The sequence below is a fragment of the Phragmites australis genome, chromosome 9 (assembly GCF_958298935.1).
Source record: "Phragmites australis chromosome 9, lpPhrAust1.1, whole genome shotgun sequence".
Classification (NCBI taxonomy): Eukaryota; Viridiplantae; Streptophyta; class Magnoliopsida; order Poales; family Poaceae; genus Phragmites; species Phragmites australis.
The window spans coordinates 7,073,080-7,096,368 of record NC_084929.1 but is presented as its reverse complement, the minus strand read 5'-3'; the positions used below and the strand labels follow the sequence as shown (position 1 = coordinate 7,096,368).

At 43.4% G+C, this 23,289-nt stretch overlaps 2 protein-coding genes across 7 annotated transcripts; both read left to right on the top strand.

Annotated features, from left to right (window-relative positions):
* Positions 1 to 1,633: 1,633 nt before the first annotated feature.
* LOC133928570 (NADP-dependent malic enzyme, chloroplastic-like) lies at positions 1,634 to 5,484 on the top strand. Its single transcript, XM_062374973.1, has 14 exons — positions 1,634 to 1,875; positions 2,300 to 2,420; positions 2,542 to 2,768; positions 2,862 to 2,967; positions 3,068 to 3,133; positions 3,225 to 3,320; positions 3,429 to 3,500; positions 3,611 to 3,694; positions 3,836 to 3,934; positions 4,078 to 4,125; positions 4,205 to 4,258; positions 4,356 to 4,544; positions 4,622 to 4,774; positions 4,873 to 5,484. The coding sequence occupies exons 1-14, from the start codon at positions 1,766 to 1,768 to the stop codon at positions 5,179 to 5,181; spliced, it is 1,734 nt and encodes a 577-aa protein (XP_062230957.1). The 5' UTR covers positions 1,634 to 1,765; the 3' UTR covers positions 5,182 to 5,484.
* Positions 5,485 to 5,968: 484 nt separating this feature from the next.
* LOC133928571 (pseudo histidine-containing phosphotransfer protein 2) lies at positions 5,969 to 14,582 on the top strand. Of its 6 annotated transcripts, none has more exons than XM_062374977.1 (9): positions 5,980 to 6,245; positions 6,829 to 7,030; positions 7,181 to 11,842; positions 11,963 to 12,028; positions 13,396 to 13,526; positions 13,657 to 13,725; positions 13,907 to 13,978; positions 14,064 to 14,136; positions 14,240 to 14,579. In XM_062374977.1, exons 4-9 carry the CDS (start codon positions 11,969 to 11,971, stop codon positions 14,288 to 14,290), a joined length of 456 nt encoding a protein of 151 aa, XP_062230961.1. In that variant the 5' UTR covers positions 5,980 to 6,245; positions 6,829 to 7,030; positions 7,181 to 11,842; positions 11,963 to 11,968; the 3' UTR covers positions 14,291 to 14,579. The 6 variants fall into 6 exon arrangements, with proteins under 6 accessions (XP_062230963.1, XP_062230961.1, XP_062230962.1 ...); XM_062374975.1 differs by having other exon boundaries at positions 5,982 to 6,245; positions 7,181 to 11,225; XM_062374974.1 differs by having other exon boundaries at positions 5,983 to 6,245; positions 7,181 to 11,225; positions 11,618 to 12,028; positions 14,240 to 14,578.
* Positions 14,583 to 23,289: the final 8,707 nt, after the last annotated feature.

Here is a 23,289-nt window from a genome sequence, read left to right as displayed (position 1 = left end):
AGATTGCGTCGTCTGTCTAGAGCCCTCGGCCACGTCTATAAAATGAATCCGAACAGCTGCGTGTCGCGCTCCGAATTTGAATGGGGGCGCCACGCATTCGCGGCCGGGGCCGAGCGGGCTGTCCATGCATGCTCCGTACGCGAGATGAGATCCACTAGTCTCATCTGTCTCGGATGCGCGCCACACCTTCCCCGTTTGTTGTGTGGCTCACGCGCCTGCGTGCGTCGGATCGGATGTGGACGGCAACCCGTCGCCGGCTTGGGTGGGGTGGGGGCCGATTGATTGCCGCCGGTGGTGGTGCAGGTGCAGGTGCAGGTTCCACCTGCTATGGGTGACTGAGAGTGGGCCGGCCGGACCACCTCGGGTGAAGCGGTGAATGGTCAGTGACGGAAGTAAATTTTATAGAATCTTGTTTAGAAATATCTTCTTAGATTCTATCTATATCGTCCATCTCGTGATACAATGGTTGCGCTGAAGAGCAGATAAAGAGAGTGAACACGTGTCATCACAGGAGAGAGGATCTTTTGTAGAACCGAGTTCTATAAAATTTACTTCCATCAGCGACCCGCCGTAGTGAGCGAAACCACACGCGTTTACTTTCTCTCGTCTGAATGAATGAACACTTTCCTTTTCTGTTTCCATATAACTTCTCTTTTTTGCCACGTTGGAGTATAACTTCTCTTTTTTGCCACGTTGGAGTACTCGGCCAACCTGTTTTGTACAGTACATTGCATCCGACGACCCTTGTGGCTTTGGATTGAATCAGTGGAAACAAGTTACACAACTACGGTGTAGATCGAACGGGTCAATGCATAAGAACATTCAGAAGTCTGATACTCCGTATCCACGCAATGCTATATGCATACATTGTTGACCATGCATGTACCCGTACAACATCTCCCGAGTGTTAGGTGGCCAATATAACCCATTGTCTACTTGGCCTCCAAACCCTTGAGAGTTGAAAAAAAAAATGGCCAAGTGAGAAACGTCGTGGGTTGACCGCATGACCGGACTATTTACATGGGTAGGTGAAAAGGCTGGATTATTATTATATTCTGCTAGTAGTGTTTTGATCCCTGCTGGTGGTATTGCTATCAGTTGGTTTGGTTTATTTGGTTTTCTCACCGCATATATTATTATAGAAGAGGATTAAATGTTGAATAAGATGGTTAGTAAAATTGGTTGTATCTTTTATTCACTATAGATTAAATCTTAAGTTTGCTTCTTGCGTGTCTCATTAATATAGATTTTTTTCAATGATAGTCTACGTATCTATCAATAGTGAAATGTATGTGATAATTTTGTTAATCTTTAAACTTTATATATCCGATCTTCAACTGATGTTGTATAAATACACGTGCAATAATATAAGTGTATACGTGCTTCAGAAAGCTGTAGTGGTATTTAAAAAAACATACGATTCCGGAAACGAATGCACCAATCGGACCGGACGGCGTACAGACTAGCAACTGACCACGGCGACTCTTCCAGTCTTCCTTCCATTTTGCATTCCAATGGGAGGACGCCGCGGCGCTTACTATTCGCGTCCCCGACCTTTCCGCCCTTTCACATAGCCCCCTGCCGTGTGGGTCCCCCAGGGGGCGCCTCTATAAATACGCACCAGCCCGTTGCCTCTTCCGCATCTCTCTGTGTCCCCGCCCCCGCCCCGCTGGAAGCTACGAGTTGTAGGAGCACCCAGGCGTCCGTCTCTCTCCGTCTCCTTCCGGTGCCGCGCGGTGAGAGGAGGAGGCCCAGGCCGTAGAGCATGTCGTCGTCGGAGATGGAGATGGCGGGTGGCGGCGTCGAGGACGCGTACGGCGAGGACAGGGCCACCGAGGAGCAGCTCGTCACGCCGTGGGCATTCTCCGTCGCCAGGTGCGGTCGCATGCCCCGATTCCCTCACGCGTGCGCCATTTTTGCTGTGATCTGGTGCTGCGCGAGATTGTCTCGCATGATTTTTTTTCCAGCTTCGAGCTTACTTTACCAAAGCTTCCTCTTTCGGGGACCCTACGTTACGCAACTCGCGAAAAGTTGCCGTTTGTTTTTCCTCTGTTTCCATCTTCCTCAAATTTCCTCTTTTTTTAATTTTTTACTTAATTTCTTAGTAATCTTCTTCAAATTTCTTGATCATTATAGCGTCTTGGAACCTGAAAAAATCTGTTAATCACATCTAGGCGTCTAGCAAACGACGAAATTAGCATTTTTTTTTTCTCATTGTCAAGTACTGTTCTGTTCTACTCTACATGATGAAACAGAGCTGGATCTAACGATCCGATGATTTCTGTCCATCTTATTACAGCGGCTACACTCTGCTGAGGGATCCCCGCCACAACAAGGGCCTGGCCTTCTCCGAGGCGGAGCGCGACGCGCACTACCTGCGCGGCCTTCTCCCCCCGGCCATGGCGTCCCAGGAGCTCCAGGCACGTTCCAATTCCTCACCACCTCGTGCTACCAGCAACCGTAACTGCAACGCCCGCCACGCATGGCGAAATCTTTGTTACCCAGCTAGCTAATCTTGGAACGGGGCGCTTCTCTCTGCAGGAGAGGAAGCTCATGCACAACCTGCGCCAGTACACGGTCCCTCTGCACCGGTACGTCGCCATGATGGACCTTCAGGAGAGGAACGAGAGGCTTTTCTACAAGCTCCTGATCGACAACGTGGAGGAGCTGCTCCCCGTGGTCTACACGCCAACCGTCGGCGAGGCGTGCCAGAAGTACGGCAGCATCTACAGGCGCCCACAGGGCCTGTACATCAGCCTCAAGGACAAGTGCGTCTTGCTGCTTACAATTCTGAATTTGCATCTTGAGCTTTGTGTTGTGTCAGGACTGCTTGTCTGATAGACACAAGATGTGCGTTTCAGGGGGAAGATCCTCGAGGTGCTCAAGAACTGGCCCGAGAGGAGCATTCAGGTCATCGTCGTCACCGACGGCGAGCGCATTCTGGGCCTTGGGGATCTGGGTTGTCAGGTATGAGCATCTGACTTGTATGTCGTAGGCTGGTTTTATTTCCCGTACACTTGAAAGATTCATCTAATGTAGCTATGTCTGTCGGAATGGTTCTTTACAGGGGATGGGAATTCCTGTCGGCAAACTGTCTCTGTACACCGCCCTCGGAGGCGTTCGCCCGTCAGCTGTAAGTGCTGCTCACAATAATCTTTTGTAACTATGAAAAAAGATTCAGAATCGATGGGTTATTTTGCTGATGACCAATGATTATGCTGCAGTGCCTGCCGATCACAATTGATGTTGGCACGAACAATGAGACTTTGCTCAATGACGAGTTCTACATCGGGCTCCGGCAAAGGCGTGCTACTGGCGAGGTGAATACACAGTTCTACACACCTGCAGTTGGTGAATTGGCAAGCTCCTTCGATGTACTAGTGTTTTCCATTTAGGTAGATGTGACTAGTGTTTTCCATGATTACCAGGAATACCATGAGCTGCTTGAAGAGTTCATGGCCGCAGTTAAGCAGAATTATGGTGAGAAGGTCCTCATCCAGGTGAGTCAGAGCAGAAAAATTAGTTATATCTGCACTTTCCTTTTTGGCCATGTTCAGAAGAGTACCAAGAGTTCAAATCTAAAAACAATATATATACATATGTTTGGCAGTTTGAAGACTTTGCGAACCACAATGCTTTTGACTTGCTTGCGAAGTACAGCAAGAGCCATCTTGTGTTCAACGATGATATCCAGGTACTTGCAACTTCTATCTTTGATGTGTCATCCCCAAATTATGTTTATACAGGCACAAATTGGTGATGCACTTTAGGAGTATTTAGTTGTTATTATTATATTTGTCCTTGGTGTACTGAACACAACACGATCGAACTGCAGGGAACAGCATCCGTAGTCCTCGCAGGCCTCTTGGCAGCGCTCAAGGTGGTCGGTGGGACTCTTGCAGATCACACTTACCTGTTCCTTGGCGCCGGTGAGGTCAGTCACTATACACTTTTTTGTTCTAGCACATCAGTCTATCTTTCTTGCTCAACTTGGAACATGGCGTGTGCTTCTTAACCATGACTGCATCTACTGCCATGCTCTCGCTGATGCATTCACCTCCATTGTTTGACCTGCAGGCTGGAACTGGTATTGCAGATCTCATTGCTCTTGAGATGTCGAAACAGGTTAAGATCCACTCTATATTGCCTCAATGATCCATGGTGCATGCATGTACTTTCTTCAACTAAAACCTGATGTTAACAGACCGATGCTCCGATCGACGACTGCCGCAAGAAGATCTGGCTCGTCGACTCCAAGGTTCGGAACCACGACAAACAATGTCCAGCAGTGCAATTAGGACACCGTTTCCTCCATTTTTCAACTGACAATACATTGTTCACTCTACGACAAGCAGGGGCTGATCGTTGAGTCGAGGAAGGAGTCGCTCCAGCACTTCAAGAAGCCATGGGCGCACGAGCACGAGCCCCTCAAGACCCTGCTGGAGGCCGTGCAGTCCATCAAGCCGACAGTGCTGATCGGGACCTCCGGCGTCGGCCGCACCTTCACCAAGGAAGTCGTGGAGGCCATGGCGTCCTTCAACGAGGTGCTCAGTGCTCACTCGCGCTGTCCTTCACGCCGCGTTTTTCATACGATTTTTCTCCTGACACATTCGGAACGCAGAAACCTGTCATCTTCTCGCTGTCGAACCCGACGTCCCACTCGGAGTGCACGGCGGAGGAGGCGTACGCGTGGACCCAGGGCCGCGCGGTGTTCGCCAGCGGCAGCCCGTTCGACCCCGTTGAGTACGAGGGAAAGGTCTACGTGCCTGGCCAGGTAAAGATCGATCGAACCAACAGCTAGCTCTCTGATCGCGAGCACGGATGAATATTAGCTGAACTGAATTGACATCGGTTGTTCTTGACCGCGCGCAGTCGAACAACGCCTACATCTTCCCGGGGTTCGGGCTCGGCGTGGTCATCTCCGGCGCCATCCGCGTCCACGACGACATGCTGCTCGCCGCCTCGGAGGCGCTGGCGGAGCAGGTGACCGAGGAGCACTTTGGCAAGGGTCTCATCTTCCCGCCCTTCACCAACATCCGCCGGATCTCGGCTCGCATCGCCGCCAAGGTGGCCGCCAAGGCCTACGAGCTCGGCCTGGCCAGCCGCCTGCCGCGCCCCGACGACCTCGTCAAGTACGCCGAGAGCTGCATGTACACCCCCGCCTACCGCAGCTACCGGTGATGACCACCGGATCGAGCTCCCGGCCATCCGCGGAGAAGGCCACATTTTTGCTGCAGGGTCGTCTGAGTGGACTGAGTGAGTGAATAAAAAAAAATCAGCTGGAGCTTGTTACTGCTGCTGTTAGAAGAATTGATAAGTTGTTTTGTACTTTTTTGTACTTTTGTGTATCCCCGCATACGACGTTTACGGGAATGTAATAGTACTGTGAGTCACATTTTATTGATACAATTGTCTCAGTTCTTATAAAGTTTATTGGCGGATGCAGAGGAACTAAATAAAAAGCTCTATTTATGAGTTTATGTAGATGAAGTTTCAGATTCTCTATTTTTTTCTTTCTTCTTATTTTTTTTTTTATTTTTTTATAGGAGTTGTTAATTTTCAATCGAATAAAAATAAGAATATATTTTATTTGACAACAGTTAGACGAAGATCTAATGATTGAAAAAAATTTGGTTCACAAGTGAATAATTTTTTTTATAGTAAAGATATATATAATTTTTTAATGTATACCAAACAAAAATCTATGACTGAGTATAGACCAAAAGACAGATATACAATCGGACAATTGGATAGGTAACATATCGAATGAAACAAAACTCTGATTTCAATCTTGTGAAAACATATAGCAAATCCGTTTTTCTATCCCTCTTTTCTTCTTCATCTCCTTCATCTATGATAAAAAAATTATTAGAGCTTCCATTAGCTGTGAAGTAGGAGCTGGGGCCCGAGCCCCTGGATCCGCCCCTGTTAAAGTTCATGTGAAATTTCTGCGGTCAAATTTCGGATGGACCCAAATTGTAACGATAACCAGAGCAGAAGAATCCTGCTCTACGCTTGAACGGAAACAAAGCGCAGTACACCCGCCTGATTTCCTCTGGGCCGTTGATTCGCCGACCAACGGCTGGGCCGGTCCTCAAATCGAAAGCCGCGCTCTGCTTTTGTCCAGCCCCCACTGCCCAGTCTCTCCACCCGCACGGCCGGAAGCCGCGCGCCCGCCGCCAGCCTCCGGCGACCGCCGCCTCCTCCGAGCCGGGAGACCGAGCTCTTCGCCGCGCGTGCCACCGGTGGGTGCCCCCTCCCTCGTCCAATCTGTTCGCGCGGCGGTTTTGTTGGAAAGGGGGGAGATTCGTTCGCCTTCGCCGCTCGCTGCTCTCTAAGGTTATCAGCGTTGGGGATTAGATTAGTCCCTGCTCGTGGCCGTTCTGGGTTTGCGACTTGTTGGCACTAACGTGATCGTGATCTCTAGGTGTCCCTCCGTTCTCATCCCTTGGCTTGCGTTAATCTGGTTTGTTTGCTTGGTTTCGTTGGGTTTGCCGAGATGTTCAAGTGCATTCCATGTCCTAGGCTTTTCTTGAACAAATGCCGTTCATAACTGGGGAACTATGAGTGATGTTGCATGACTTACTCCCAAGCTCTGATTGACTTTAAAAGACTTCGTAATAACTAAGAAAGTTCAGTAGTTACTTTAAATTCAGTACCAGTGCTTCCACTAAAATTCTAGACCTGATCAGTAGAGCGAATCTATTCATTATTATTAACGTGTAGACTAATGGTTTTATTTCTGGGCTCAAATCAGCGAACTATGTTAGTTTCGGTATACAATGTGCAAATAAAACTATCTCACACTTATGTACCACCTAAGTGCAGGAACAACAATTGAGTTAAACCCATTTTGAAGATTTTGGCTCTCTAAAAACACTCAAAATTCATTACTGAAAATCTGAAACTTGGAAGCTTCAAATCTTTATGTCATATGGGTATCAAGCAACCTTTTGGTGCCAAAGACCCCAGCTCAGGTTGTTTGGCATTGTCAGAAATTCTCTACCAGGCAGAGAAAACTAATCAAGATGTAAGTCCCAGTTAATCTTACTTTTCATGTTTCCTGGTACAATATTCATGCTTGCATTTATCGCCCTCATGATTAGTGATGGGTTTTGTTTCAATGGCTTGTAAAGTGATTTATGTTCTTTCTTCAACTGCTTTCTTCTGTAACTTGCAGGAGATGATCTGGTTACCGGTTATTAAGGAGCGCCTTATGCCCATGGTGACCCATAGGTTTAAATCAATTGTGGACCTTACATCTCGCGGAACTGGGAAGCTGATTCACTAAAGAGCCATTGAGTTTGCATCTAGGGACACATGAAGAATCTGAATTTAGGAAGCCTTAATTGAGGTGCCTCTCATTGGAGATGAATACAGATATATTCTTCAGCAGCCCGACTGTTCTGGGAGTGCCTAATTTCTATCCTGTATATGTGCCTGTTCCACTAAGTCTTTGCCAATAAAATGCTGCAAATAGGAAATAATCATCCACAATGAAAATCTGAACTCTAAAGCCCACTCCTTTGATTGCAAAGGAGGCGTTTAAGGAAGGCGATGATGTTAATGCGCCCAAGCTCTGTACTGGTGAGGACAGTGCAGGCTCAAAGGAACCATCTGCCCTCTCTCCTTTCGAGCTTCTTGGGGCGTCCAGTACAATGCAATCGGCATTTCATGTCATCCCAGCAGTGACTAGGCCTGACCCCAGGAACGAATACTGTAGTGCAATTCATATTTCATGCAATGTGAAGGACCATGGAATAAGCATACTGCCGGCTCAAGTCTGTTTTTGGATATTTAGTGCATCCCGTGACTTCCATGTAATCCTGTGAGCAGTTAGTCGTGTTACCTGGTTTTGTTGTCATGGACAGTAAGGGGCATATGTGTCAACCACAATATCTTTTACATGCCAACAGTCGCACAATATGTGTTACCTGTAGCATGTGCACGAGCGTCTTTCTGCCCTATCTCATATAACTTCTGTGTGTCAGAAAAATGATATTAGACTATTATAGGTAAATGCCTATATAATCTTTAATATTTGGAACAGTACACATTTGCATCTTACCTTCTGCTAATTACAAAGTTACATTTAGAATCTGGCCACTAACGGACAACTTGGCATTGCTATCCTGTGGAATCTTGTTATTTAGGATAATCATTTGCAATTTTTTTAAAAATTCTGTCTTGTCTACAAAAAGTGCTTATTTATTTGTTAGTGTATTTGAAATGATGAAACTTCAGATTAAATGCCACCACAATGGCAAATTAAGCTTTACACTACTGTGTAGAAACATATGCTGTTTATGGTTCCTCAAACATCATATTATGAATAGAATGATACAGGCATTTGCCATTGGTCTCTTAGCTTATGGTAAGAAGCAATGGTGATCTACCAATATTTTTTTCCCCTGACATCATCTTTTAATATTTGATCAGATTGATGTTCTAAGACACTAAAACAGCCATATCTATGGGCAAATGAAACTTTAAGATAACTGTTTTCCACGTATAACTTTCACAATTTCATGAGATGTTGATATTTGTATGATTAGAAATAGAGTGCTATCTACAGTATGCAATACTTTTTAAAACCTATCCTCGTGGCTACAGTTTTTTCTTCTCCTAATTTGTTCCTCTTCCTCACTTGGGTTTTGTTAACTGGGATGTTACTATTATATATTGCAGAATTGAAGGCAGTAGAGAAAAGGGAAAAACCAGTATCAGCTTAACTAACTCTTTAATAGGAGACAATACTGTTTCTTTTGTTTATGCTCCACCACTTGCACATTCTAATTGAAGTTGTTAAATAATGCTGTAGAATTTAAATCCTATGCCTGTCTCCGATGGCATTTAAACTGAATCTTGCATGGAGAATTTTTTTAAGTAAGCATGACTTGTCCCTTGTACAACATTTGTTTTCAGTGTTGTTACCAATATAGGATGGTCAGGACCAAGTATTATATTGGGTGGTAATGAACAATGTCCAACCGAACAACATGACTTCAGGCATGTGTGGTCAGGCAAAAGACATCAAAATTTCTGGCTTCTCTGAATCATGCATTTTTATGTGGCATTTTGCTCAGGCCACTAACTAAACAGTCCCCTACACAACTAGAGTCTAGATCATGACAAATTTTAATAAAATATTTATCTTAGCTCTCAAATGATTTGATTTACTGAAAGGCACATGGCTTAGTTTCCATAGATCAGCAGCATTACTGCCACTGTTTTGAGTACATGAATTGACAACATGGTTATGGACTTGCAAGAATTGATGTTACATGTTTGCTTTTGATAAAATCTTAGAAGCACCATAGTGACCATACTAACATGTCATCCAGTAGGTTGGATCCTGTCAAACGTAGTAATGGGTTATGATTTTTTTATGAGAGTCATCTAACTTTACTCCAATCCTGGCCTAGTGGTTACTATTTTTTGTGAGCAATGGGTCGTTGGGATCCAAAATCTTGTGTGTATTTTTTTCAGCGTTGTACGCTGCCATACGCAGATGAATTTTAACAAATTTCAATTCCTATGTATGAACTCCTGCTTTGATTTCTTATATTGTCAGTTTGACCTAGTTCTATGGTGCAGGATCCAATCCTGCCGTATATAAATATGAAATCTGATCCTGCATCAATTCTCACTTTACATGGAAAGGCTTTGCTTAGTGTCTAGCTTCTCATGAATGCTATCTCACCTTGTTTCATTTTTTATGCGATTGCTGATATATGTGTTTCGGAATATGCATTGCAAGGTGCACATGTAGAAAAACAGTGCAACAATTCTTGCAACTGTCAAGGTAGTGACGTGTGGGTTATGCCACAACTCACTTTGTGATCAGATTTGTGCTCTGCGGCTAATGTTTGTTATGCATCTTCTTGTCATGATTCGCCAAGATAAGAACTTTACTGACACTAGCCATTTAAACCAATACCTGTCATTTTAATATTCTGTTCCAGGTTCAGATTCTCTTATCACTATCCAGCAGGGATACCAAGAGGTCGTTATCACTGCTCCAATTATGCATTTTATTCCTCTTCCTTTTCAGCATTTATCGAAAGTAGTGGATGGGACCAAACAAAATAAAATACATAATAAAACTGAAAAACCATGGGAGTAGCTACTAGAAAGGGTTATCCATCCTTTTGCGGAATAAAGTGAGAATTTCATGCCCACCATGCATCTTCCTTTTTATCATCCAGTTCATTTGGTTTCAGTGTGAAAGCATGCTGATGCCACTATTTATCTTCTTCCGTTTTAGTAGGATTCCTGCTTCAGCCATTTGATGGTTATGTATCACACCAAATCTTTGTTGTTAGCCTTTTTTTGATAATATTTCAGGATCTGTGAGATGTAGAGAGAAGCAGCAGATAGTTGAGCTCCTTTGGTCCATCAGATGGCAGATCTGTCTGAGCTATCCACCTTTTATGATCTATTGATGTAGTATCTTTTTCTTGTATCTTAGGTGCCTCTAAATGTTTTTATAATACATGAAGAGGATAGCTCAAACTAACTGAACATCAATATTGATATTTGTACATATTACATGCATGATGTGTCAGAATTTTGAAGTTTTGTACAATATTGTAGTTGCTGTACTTTTTCTTTGTTTTAATATGATGGTTCTATGCCATGTTTGGGTCTCCACTGTTCCTCTATTTTAGTCAAGTGACTTATAACAGTCAGCTAGTGACTTTTAAAAAAGTTTGTCCAATCATTTTCTGATTCAGACAGTCCTTTCTTGTACTGCCAAGTATCTCTTTGTGTTCTGCTAGTACCAGTCCATTCATGTACTGCCAAGTATCTCTTTGTGTTCTGCTAGTACCAGTCCATTCATAACATTGAAATGTTCTAGCTATTTCTTGAGGGGGTACTGCAATATTTTTGCTGCATACTCCTGTATTACAAATTATGATGTCCACGATACTGAAATTATTCCTTGAAAAGGATACTGTTGTCCTATGTTAAACAAAGGTTGTTTTAAGGAGAACAACCTTTTTGTTTGTACACCTTTCATTCTGTACTTATATGGTAAGAATGTTAATCTTATATTTGCTAAGAGCCACCTATTGTCTTCATTCCTTTGGTGATGACTTGGTTCTGACTTATTGTAGAGGTGCTCATTGAGTCTGCAACGTCATTATCTGCATAACATGGCATGCAGCCTCAATCTTGAATGCAATGTAACTGTCTAATTTTTCTGGAGGCAGTTGCCTAGAGTTAGTACTCCAGTAGTATGTACTTTTGTAAAAACAAAAGGAAAATTTCTTTATGTTAAGTACTCACAGGGAATTTCAACGGTTGATGTCATTTCAAAGGGACTAATGTTCTTCCAGAAACTCATTTTGAGTATAAGATATCTTGAAAGTTAGAATTTCTAGATTTAGTGAATATGTCCTCCATACATTAAATAGTCATCATTCACTAACAAACTTTGATGGTCTTCATAGTGTAGTAGTGAGATTGACTGAGTCCCGACTCTCTGAATAATAGAAATAGCTTCATTATGTATAATAAATGGTACAGATAACAGTAGAGTTTTATGTGTTTCTAATTAGTTATCTAATGTCTGGGAAACTCTATTTATTTATTTGTAAGTTACCTTCTTCAGGAACAAGTTCGAAGATGCTACAGTTCTACAAATTTCTGTTGTGCAGTGTCATCATATGCTTAGACTCTCTTGCTGTCTATGGTCTGAACCACAGAACCTTATGAAATAGACACCTACATAGAGCAACTTGCAGCATTTGTACTTGAGTTATTTCTGCAGTTTCATGAAAAAAGAAAAGTTCTTTGTCCCTTTGCTATTCTTTATTCACAGGACAGCATTATCAGTGTAGAATAAAGATTTTGCATGTTATAATGTTTCCCTCTATATATACACCCTCTTTTGTTTTCATGCCTCATTGCGCCTATCTCATTTCTCTCTACCTGTTTTGCACTGATATCTGAGTAGCCAAACATGGAGTACTCAAACTTGCGTCGCCAGATCATCTGCATGAAGAAAAGTCTCTTTGATCAGGTTTTGTCTCTTCTCCTTCGTTCATCGGAAACCTGGGATTGTAACAAGTTACTGTATCTCACTTCTAAGATCTTTTTTTTCATATCCTCCAAAATAAATCATGCCTGGAGAGTTTTGATAGGATAGTAACATATGAGCAATAATTTGTTTCTGAGAAATCCCTAGTCGATGTGGTCTGCTGGAAGAAAAACGATATATCAGTTGTCACATAAGTGGAACATATACACTGTGTTTTATCTGATCATCAGGTGGATTATTCACTTATATTTCAAAATTTGGATTCGCTTGGAATCACATAATTCATTTAGGTAGATATTAGTCAGGTATAATGGGACAATGACCACATGGCACCTATCTTCCAATCTAAAAGTTTTACAACTTTTCTGCTACACCTACATCAGATATGCTATGAATAGCACAAGGCAAGAAAAGATAACCATATATCTAACAAGATACACGTGCATTATGATAATGAGTTTTATTAGATAAATGAGGAAAGACGTAGTTGACCATGCAAATAGCCAGCAACTCTATTTATTTCTTGTTTCCTATTCCTTTGAGAATATACAAAAAGTGGGTGTTTTTGAAACTTTATAGAGTCATCATAGGTTAGGATCATCTTGATGACACGTTAGTATCTCTTAGGCAAATATTAGAGTGCCCTTTATACCTAGCTGGGTTGACGCCTAAAACCACTTGCTGGAACTAACATGCTTCGTCTTGATCTAGGTAGCACAAAGGATAATCTTTTGTGGTTGATTCAAAACGAGGGTTATCCACCCTTAGGCCATCTCCAGCGGGAGAGGCAAAGCCGATCGGCATCACTGTGCTCTAGTACTGTGCCGTCCTTTTGCCGATCCACTTGTCCTGCGTCGATCTCCAGCAGCAACCATTTCGGTTGCTACATGGAAGCGAGAGAGGAGAGAGGGACCGTATTTTTGCGGGAGGAGGGAGGTGGCCGTAGCACAGTGCGTCCGGGGAGAGATGGAAAATAATAGAAGGTAGGAAATAGGGTAGTTGCTAGAGATGGAAAAAATAGAGGATACTGTAATAGTGTTATAAGAGACGAATTTTTAGAGTATCTGCTAGAGATAGCCTTAGGGGTTACCAGTTATACCGTTTGGGACATGATAAATATTTCAAAAATTCTTGAACAGTCCTCACATCTTATATATTTCATAAATACACAGCGTGTTGTTTGAGACAAACAGAAAGAGAAGTTTCAGGACATTTACGTTCTTCTTACATATTTTGGTCACATTTGTCTACTGAAATGGGAGAGCCACCCTTAAGAGCAGACTTACTTTTACCATGAATTTTATTCTTTTTTGTTTTGCCTCTTAATCTACCTCGTGCTATTCCTTCAGGGTTACCTTGATGAACAGTTTAATCAGCTGGAAGAACTGCAGGATGAATCAAGCCCTAATTTTGTTGAGGAAGTTGTGGTTTTGTTCTTCAATGATTCATCAAGATTGCTGACAAACATAGAACAAACACTGTAAGTAATATGTCTGAACTCGTACCATGAATGTCGAACTAGGTTTTATGCATACCCATGATTTTTAATATAACATGTACTAGTAGGAATCCTATTTAGTGCATTCACTGTGCAATTTCATGCGATGCAGTGAGAAGTATCCTCAGGATTTCTACCAGCTGGATTCTCTGGTGCACCAGCTCAAAGGCAGTGGAACAAGGTATTGAACCGGTGAATATCCCCAGAAACCATGTGTGAATAATCTTTTGCGTGTCTCATCAGTGCAGAATCTCCTCGTAACCTATTTCGGACAAGCTTTAAGAGTGCTTACTGAAACAAAACATTATTAGTAAAATAGGAACAGTTCAAATTCACTAAAGGTAGCCTTTTGTTTGGTGCAGCATTGGTGCAATAAGGATGAAGAATGAGTGCTCAGTGTTTAAAGCACACTGCAATGACAAGAGTCTGGAAGGGTATGCTTCATGGCTCTCCCTCTATATCTGCATCTCATCAGGATGCACTGCGCTCAATTGTTTTACTATTCCATGTTTCACCCAGATGCCGCAGGTCACTCCAGAAGATGAAGAGGGAGCATGCCACTCTGAAGAAGAAGCTGGAGACTTATTTTCAGGTACATGCAATACCCCTGTCTGTCATGACCCTCTTGCTGCTTACTCTAATCGCACATGGACAATGAACTGTTCTTTCCTATTTACTGCCTGCTGATGCGACAGTTGATGAGGCAAGCTGGTCCTCGAGAACGTGCGGTGAACTCAAGGAAGTAAGAAGAATAGTATGGAATGCAGTTTCCAGGGAAACAAGGGGGTGGACTATCTCTGCTTCCTTGGAAGTCTTATGATCCTGAAGTTTTGCTGTATGACTGACGCCCTTTTCCCTTGGTTGGCTATGGTAGTGTCTTTGATGAACTGTAATAAAGATGTGATGATACAAATATATATGGGTTTTGCCATACTAGATACTGTACTCTCTCTTTTTCTCCTAGAATCTTATATCATTGCAGCCTTCAAGTGGCAAAGAAAGTCTTAACCTAGCAGAAACTCATTTTTGTTTCTATAAGAAAAATGATGCGCTTCTATTTCATGAATTTATGTTGCCCGCTAATAACCACCGTAAAACTAAGTAGCATGATACATCCCTGTTTCAAAATTCTTTTGAGTAGGAGCATGGAGAACTCATATAACTCATATTTGAACTGGATGCATCAAGTAGTTGCTTGGCCATTGCACTGCCCAATTTACACCAATATCTGGAGTGATTTCATCGCAGTGAGCATTATTTTTAATCTTGCGCTTAACTCGGGAAATGATTTGGTTGGTTCACGTAGTCGCCAACAGCCAATCATTTTCAAATACATCTTTCGGGTTATGACCTTCCAACACATGCAAATAAGTAAATCAAGGAATTGTTTGTTTGGCTTGTTCCTTTTTCTGATGCAACTTCTAAGTTCGTAAATGTCAGCTCTAATGTTACCGAGAAGCAGGTAATAGAACTGGGAACAGTTATTTACACATTATTAGCTAAGTACTTGTATGTTGCAATAAAAATATAAATATTAAATGTGGTAACATCAAGCATAAAATCAATGTATGAAGATGTGGATGCGTTATAGGAGCGTCACTGAATGAATACGTTGGGAGCAATATCATAGTTGAATTTCAAATAAGATTCGAAAAAGGAGAAGATTATCCGATAATTTTTCTCCTAATTTATTTATTTATTTTTATTAGTAAAATGGGTCTCATATCCGTAGCCGGTAACAAGACGGGGATGCTGGAGGACTAACGAATGGCAAAGATGGGTAAATTATTCGAATTTTAGGAGTTTTTATTAGATGGGAGGAGAGTAGGGAGAAGAGGTGTCGCAGGAACCAACTTGTGTTTGTATAGTAGAGATTGAGAAATGGTAACTAGGATAACTAGATCGCTCTGATTATTAGGCTCTGATCTTTACTTTAATTATTTTCTTGCTTACCCTAATACACAACTATTACTAACTATATATAGTCGACCAATTAAAGAGTCACAATCCTAATCCAACTAACTATTAAACCAAATCTAACTCTATCTCCCAGCTGATTCTATCTCTAAACAAATTAAATCCTAAATTAACAAACTTATATCCTAATTGAAAAAGTAACATATGTCCTAACTTGATCTCATGCTCTAATGTGCCTATATCATTTCCCTCCTTGCCATAAACAGCTCATCCTCGAGCTGAATTTCTTGCATCTAAGAACCAGCTATTATCGTTGTATTGGTATGCAACCGTATCTTCTTCTAATTCTAGAAAAATAAATTCCCTTCATTAAACATTGACGTAGGTGATCTTTAGAAAATGGCTTAGGACAATTGAAGCATAACCATTTTGCGCGATGATTAGCCATCTCATACGTAGTTAGACGACATATGTGTTGTCCACCAGTGGAGGTGGAAGAAGGAATTGTAGAAATTGGAGACGATTGACGACCTTGCTGACCTTCATGATGGCCTACTAGAGATAACCGCAAGCTAACTGTTGCTACGTTTGTTGTTGCTCTTGTTGCTTGTGGTGTAGTAGGTGTTGCTGTTGGGCGAGAATAGCCTTGAAAAGAAGGGCTTTCAGATTCTTCGTAAAGGCGTTGTTCATATGCACGTGCCAAATTCATGGCTTCCTCAAGATCGGATGGATTCTGAAGCTCAACATCAGTGCTAAGAGGTTTTCTAAGTCCCACGGTGAATAAGTTGACTTGTTGCTTAGGCACGAGAGATGGAGTAACTCGAGAAAGAAGGGCCAAAAACTTCTTTTGATATTCATACATTGAATCCATCTTTCTGAGATCGAGTGGCCAACTTACCCAAAGGGTTGCTGTGAATTGGAGGATGAAAGCGCATGTTGACATAATGCTAAAAAACAGATCACTTTACTATGCCATGATCCTGTTCAAACTGCATATACAATTACTGAGTATCACTAGTCATATGATAAGAAACTAGTCATACCTTGTCATTCTTCAGTGTCCATTGCCCATGAAAGAATTGCTCACAACGGTTCAACTAAGGCAAGTGATCTTCCTCTCTATTGACATGGGGGAAGGTAAGCTTATGAAAGCGAGGAATATTGGTGAGTTGAAAGGACCTAAGGTGGTGGAAGAAGCCAAACCTGAGGTGCTAAATTTTTTCTCCCATTCATCCCAACGAGCCTCGATTGCTTCAATTTTCGTCAAAAAATTCTCCATCATCTTGCCAAGAAGTTCTATGGTGTAGACGTCATCACCCATGATGAAGAGTGAAGGTTGTCTGTGTGAGCAGCGACAACGCACAATAGTGGTGGTGGAGCTGCAGTGGCGGACAACATGGGTAGAGCAGCTATTTCTTCAGGGTAAAATGGAACGACGGCAGTGTGGTGCAGCAGGAGAGCAGTGATGGCGTGATGCAACATCGTGGAAGACAAGTGCAGGAACATGACTCGTGATACGAAATATTGAGGAATGGTAACTGGGATAACTAGATCACACTAATTATCAGGCTCTAGTCTTTACTTTGATTATTTTCTTACTTGCGATAATACACAACTATTGCTACCTATATATAGCCGGTCGACTAAAGAGTCTCAATCCTAATCCAACTAACTATTAAATTGAATCCAACCCTATCTCCTACCTTCTAACTGAAAAGGTAACATTGCTAACTATACACATGCACAGTGAACTGAGCATATTTGAATCTAGCTATTAGTAGGTTGACAAATGTTCTTCCTGTTCAGGAAGACCTCATCAACAGAGGAAATTAAAAAAGATTTATGTTTACATTAAGCGAAGAGAAATGGCTTCATCGCTGATTTCTTTGGCCATGTTGACCTTTTGCCTTGGTATTTCTTGAGGTTATTCTGTTTTGGAGATTTAAATCTCAATGATATGCATTTTGTCTTTGCTCCATGTACGAGGTACCTATATGAGTTTTCAGAAATAAGGATATTTGTGTTTGACAAGTAAGTATTACATTTGAATGCGGCATTGCATTCTTAGTCTGTGCTTGGGATATATGCATATGATTCCATTTCATATCTCGAACCATCTACCATTTTAGATACACCAAATACAGAGGTATGCTGGGCTAAAATACAATATTTATGTTTCTAATGCAGCAGCTTGAACGTCACGGGGTTGCTGCTAGTTAGCATGGTACATGGTTGGTTACCTAGTTTGTTTACTGGAAGGATTTTTTTCTTTTGAGACTAAGAGCTTTATACTTCATTAATCAGCATGAGTACAATCATACTGCATGCAACCAGACACAACCCGGAAACAAAAAGGACGCTTGCTTTGCACACAGATGAGCAGCAAGGTTAGAGTCTCGCCTCATATACCCAAAACGAGAAGAAGAAAAGCCCGTGCTAAGCTCTTGAATTTCCTCCAAAGCAGGCAAAATTGCTAAGCTCCTTGTGACTAGAGCGTCACCAGGCTCTGACAATGAACTTAACACCATCTCTGGCCTCAGAAAGCAACGAATGCATTTGGTATTGAACATGGCTGCCTTGAAGGCTCCTGATTCATCCCTAACAACAGCGCCGATATATAGCTTTCCACTCTTGGAGGCCCTATCAACATTAAGTTTAAGAAAACATCAAGTTTAAGGTTGAATAACCTTGGTTGGCCCTGCCTGCTCCTTCACTGCAGCAATCAGATCAATTGTTGTATCTTTTGCCCATCTACATGCTCGAGGAATTCTGATAGGGGACTCTCCATTCCTTCTCGCATTCCATAAAGACCACATGCCGCAAAGAATGACCGATGCATGCATCTTGAAGGTTGCAGCACCTATGGTCTAGTAAATCGTTGGCCCAAGTAGTCGGATGAAGCTCCGGCATCTTGACTCCCATCAGATCGGCCATTGCTGACCAGAAGCAGCGATAATGGCGTGGTATACAGTTTCTTGCTTAGCTCCACAGTCCGCACAGAATGAGATTTGATCAATATGACGTCTCGCACCGGCATGAAATTGTTCACTACTTGGATCTTCCAAAGTTTCCACCAAAAAGGATCCTCATCTCGCACTGAAGAGCCAACTTCATCTTTATCCATCAGTTCTTTGGACCAGCAAGCGATAAGCGGATCTAACTGAATATATACAAGCCATATAGTATTCGCTGAATTGCTTGCACATCCGGATGTACAAAATTGTTTTCCAGTGCCTGTCTATTCCAACTAAAAAATTGATCTCACAATAGCTCGCTAACCATTACTGCCGAAGCTCCTGGTTCTCTCAGTCATATGCACCATGGTTTCACAAATTTTTTCTGGAGAAGGAGCATTCCGCGACAAGGTGAAGGCAGTTTTCATTGGATTGCTTACAAAGGGGGTAAATGGGGTTGCATGTCCAGCTTCTGCGAGTTAGGCCATCCGCAGTCCAAAACTTATTCTGGATGGCCAACTAGGCAAAGAATTTGTATTTCGGCGGTGCTCATACCTTCCAAATCAACTAAATGAAGTTTGTGCCAATGGAGCTGTTGAACATCATGGCATAAGCCGACCTAGCAGAGTAGGACCCATGGCTGCAGCATTTCCATGTTATGGAGTCCGGGACATTTGGATGGAGGATTGCATCTCTGGTGGCGCCCCAAAGCTAAATGAATTACGCAATGTGGTCTCGCGAAACATGTTAAGTGTGGCCATATCAACAATCCATGATCTTTGAAGAATTGCCTCCTGAAGAGAGCACTGCTTTGCGCTAGAGATTGCAAAAATTAGTAGAGCTCAATCTTTTGGTCTAATGCCCTTAGCCCGAGACGAATGCCACAAGAACATCTTGTCGCCACTTCCAATGTGGATCGAAGTGGCAGCCATGAAGAGCTGTCAATCTGTGTTGTCACACAGAACTTGTGAACCTACCCAAACTTTCTGGGACACTGTCCATTCTTGCTAGAGCCATCTTTGTCTGAGTGCACAACCAAAGAGCACGAGATGAATGACGCCAAAGCCACCTAGCCTTTTTGGCATGCAAACCCTCCTCCAACCAACCTTAGATTTGCCACTCGTAATTGGTTTGCATCCCATCCGAAGGAATTGTCTCCTGGCTTTGTCGATTTACAGCAAGATTGACACAAGGGTTTTGATGGACAACATGAAGTGAATGGGTTGGGAGGTCATTACAGCTTTCACAAGGGCCAAATGGCCCGAGGGTGCCAAGTTTTTTTCATCAATTGCTTTCAACCATCCTGTGGTAAGCAGAAGCTCGAGGTAGGTGATTGAGAACTTGGAGAGTACCATCGGCAAGTCCGAGAGGACCACTTGCAGATCAACGTCCACACATTGAATAAGAGTAACCGATGTCTTGGAGAAGTTGGTCTCTAGTCACGTAGCCTTGCTGAAGGAGTGTCATCAGCGTACATAGACACCCTCGTTCTATTAGTGTCGAAGCCCCCGCCCAACCTGTTGAGGAGCCCACTTTGAGTGGCCAAGGTTAGCAATCGCTGAAGAGGGTTGATGGCTAGAGTGAGAGTGAAAATCATGGGAGACAAAGGGTCCCCTTTCCTTAGACCCTTTCTGTGAGTAATTGGTTTTCCAGGGATCCCATTGAGAACAACTCTCTACATGGACGATGCAAGAAGGATTGAGATGAGGTCTCTCCATTTTTGTGTGAACCCCAAGTTGGAGAGTAGGTCGAGGAGGTAATCCCAACGCACTGAGTCGAACGCTTTTGAGATGTCCAGCTTGAAGAGGAGAGCAGGAGTGTTGCTCCTATGCAAGGCCTTGGTCACACTTCGAGCCATCATGAAATTGTCATAGATGTAGCATCATCTGATGAAGGCACTCTGTCAATTGGAGACCATTGATTCCAGGAGAGGCACGAGCCTAAGTGCTAGGATTTTGGAGACCAGCTTGGCAACCGAGTGAATAAGATTGATTGGCTTGAAATTAGTGATCACTTTAGCATTAGATTTCTTTGGAAGGAAGACGATGTTCGTTGGGTTCAGGAGGCGAAGGCAGAACATGTGAAGATCAAAAAAAGCCTTGACAGCCTCGACGATATCCAATTTGATGAGGTGCCAAGAAACGACAATGAAGTGTCTGGTAAAGTCATCTGGACCTGGAGCCTTGTTCCGCGATGTTAGCTTGATGGCAGAGAGAATCTCCTCCTTTGACGGAGAGCGATCAAGGGAGGATAGATTGTGCTGTTGAAGACCCAGAAGCTCCAAGTTTATGTCGGTTTCCCTAGGCGGTGGTCTTGCTATAACCTGGCAAACAATGTTGTTGGATCATGAAGGATTTGTCCGCGTATGAGGTCACCCAGCCATTAGCCATGTGCAATCTTAAGATTTGGTTGCACCTTCTCCATGCGCTCACCGTATTATGAAAATATCTCGTATTGGCATCGCCTTCTTTGAGGAAGGCAATCTTGGAAGCCTGCCTCTTCCTGACGTGCTCGATAGTGGCAAGGGATATGACTCTTATTTTTAGCTATGCCCTAAACATGACTTCCTGACTGGTTAGCTCCCTGGACTCTAGAGCAGAGTCAAGGCAGAGAATGACCTCGAGCGCCATGATTAATTGAAGCTTGACACCTAAAAGAAACGATTTGCTCTAGTTGACTAGGCGAGTAGTCGTGTTGCGAAGCTTCTGATTGAGGATGTGGTAAGGGTCATGGTGGCCTAAGTCAGTCGCACAAGCCGAAGCCACCGTGTCAATGAATCCTGGCATACAGGTCCAGAAGTTTTCAAACTTAAAAGACCGAGGCCATTTAAGCCTGCTTTGGTTGGAGAGCAGCAAGGGACAATGATCTGAGTGGGAAGAGGAGAGTGCTTGTATGCCGTGTGAGATGAAGGTACCATCCCACTCAGGGTTGCAAAGGAACTTGTCTAGCCTGACAAAAGTGGGCTTTCGCCGGTTGTTCGACCAAGTGAACTTCCAGTTTTGTAAATGGATATCCCAAAGATGGCAGAAGTATCGCACACCTGAAGAGCCTCATGTGCTGTAGCTGCAGTTTATTATTATTTTTGTCTATCACCTTGTATATAATACTGGAGTCTCCCATGACAAGCCATCTAGTCCCTAGTGACGGGAGGGGCTGCCTAAGCTCTTGAAGAAATGGTTCTTTATGGGAACGCCTTGTAGGGCCATAGACTGATGTAAGTAAGAAGGCGGTCTGTCATAACTTAGTAGTGATGATGGCAGTAATGTGAAAGGATCCCATGGAGATGTTTTGAACGTCCACAAAATTCTTGTCCCAAAGGAGAAGAATCCCCCCCTTGGCCAGGGGGCACTTGAAGCGGGGTGGTGCACGTAACGCGTTAGGTAGTTACAACCCATGTAACACACGATTTCGTCATAAATGTCGTGAAGCTGGGTTTCTTGGAGGCAGACAATATGACATCGATTGATTTTGAGGAATTGAGGCACAAGGTCACGATGGTATGAAGATCCTAAACCATGAATGTTCCAGGAGAGGATGGAGACATCCGGGCCAATCATTTATAGAATGGTGGTAGCCTTGAAAAAAGGGCATGAGAAAGCAGGGAGGTGATAAAGATACTTGACATTAATGCTCCTTCGCAACCATAGAGATGGAACAAGCAGTGACAACTAATTAGGCCTGCGCAGTCTAAGCCTAGCATAGTAGCCTAGGAGTTGGAACATGAAGCAATACATATCATGCAGTTCAAGCATCACAAGGGCTGGTAGGGATTGGAGTTGCTGAGCCCTACCAATGGTGCCTTGCATGCGCATACAAAATAATGGGTAGTACATCAACATGGTCACGAAAGAGACCCACATGGAGGTGGCAGGAGAACACCGCTCATCAGAAGAGCAGGGTCACTGTGGAGGACAGGTCGTCCAGAAGGTTGGGGGCATCCTCATCCAGGATCTTTGCAACAACATCTTGGAGGATATCTTCTGTACTGGTAAGCTTGAAAAGCTTAGTTAGAGCACCGATCATCGACTCTGGTAGAGGGCCTTCATACAGGGTGACATAGTCATGCATAGCTTCCTCCAAAGTCTTGGAGTCGTCAAGAAGTCCCAGCTTGTGGTAGAGTTGCATTTGCGTGCTAGGCCACTAGAATTTGACGCTTCTTTGATAGGCGCTCGCTCCTGCGTGCCTGGGATGAGTCATAGGTGTGGCATGTCCACTTGTGTCTAGCCACAGGCATGGGGGCCACTAGTGAGGTGGCCTGCATAGAGGGGAGCAATGCCTGCTGAGGTGCTCTGAAGAGCGCAAGAGTTGTCAGGCCACCGGTTAAAGGGTCCACCGCCTAAGGAGGAGACATGGGAGCTGTTGCCGTTGCCGCTACACATGCTGTCACTTGTAGATCATGAAGAATATGCGTGAAAGATGCGCTGACCTTGACCGTAGCTCCCTCTGCACCCGTTGGGCCATGGCTCATTGGCTCATTGGCGCTTGGGTTATGGGCCACAAGGCTGTGGTCGCCCAATAGCCACTAGCTTCTCGGTAGCAAATGGCTCATGAGCGACGAGTGGCAGCCCAAGGTTGATGTGGAGGGTGGCCACTGAGAGAGCGTGGTAGCCCGCTTTCTACAGCCAATGATACGGCATCCAATCCGGAGTCTATGCCCAAGGAGGGTGCTACTAATGTGCGGCGCTTCTCTTCTCCCTTCAAGTTATTCTCGGTTTAGGCATGCATGAATCAGTTTCCCTTGTTTCATATATATGGGTTTTGCCATACTAGATATTTTTGTATCTTGTTCTTCTCTTGAGTGCTATATCATTGCAGCCTTCAAGTGACAAAGGAAATCTATTAACCTAGTGAAAACTCACTTTTTTTGTGTATCA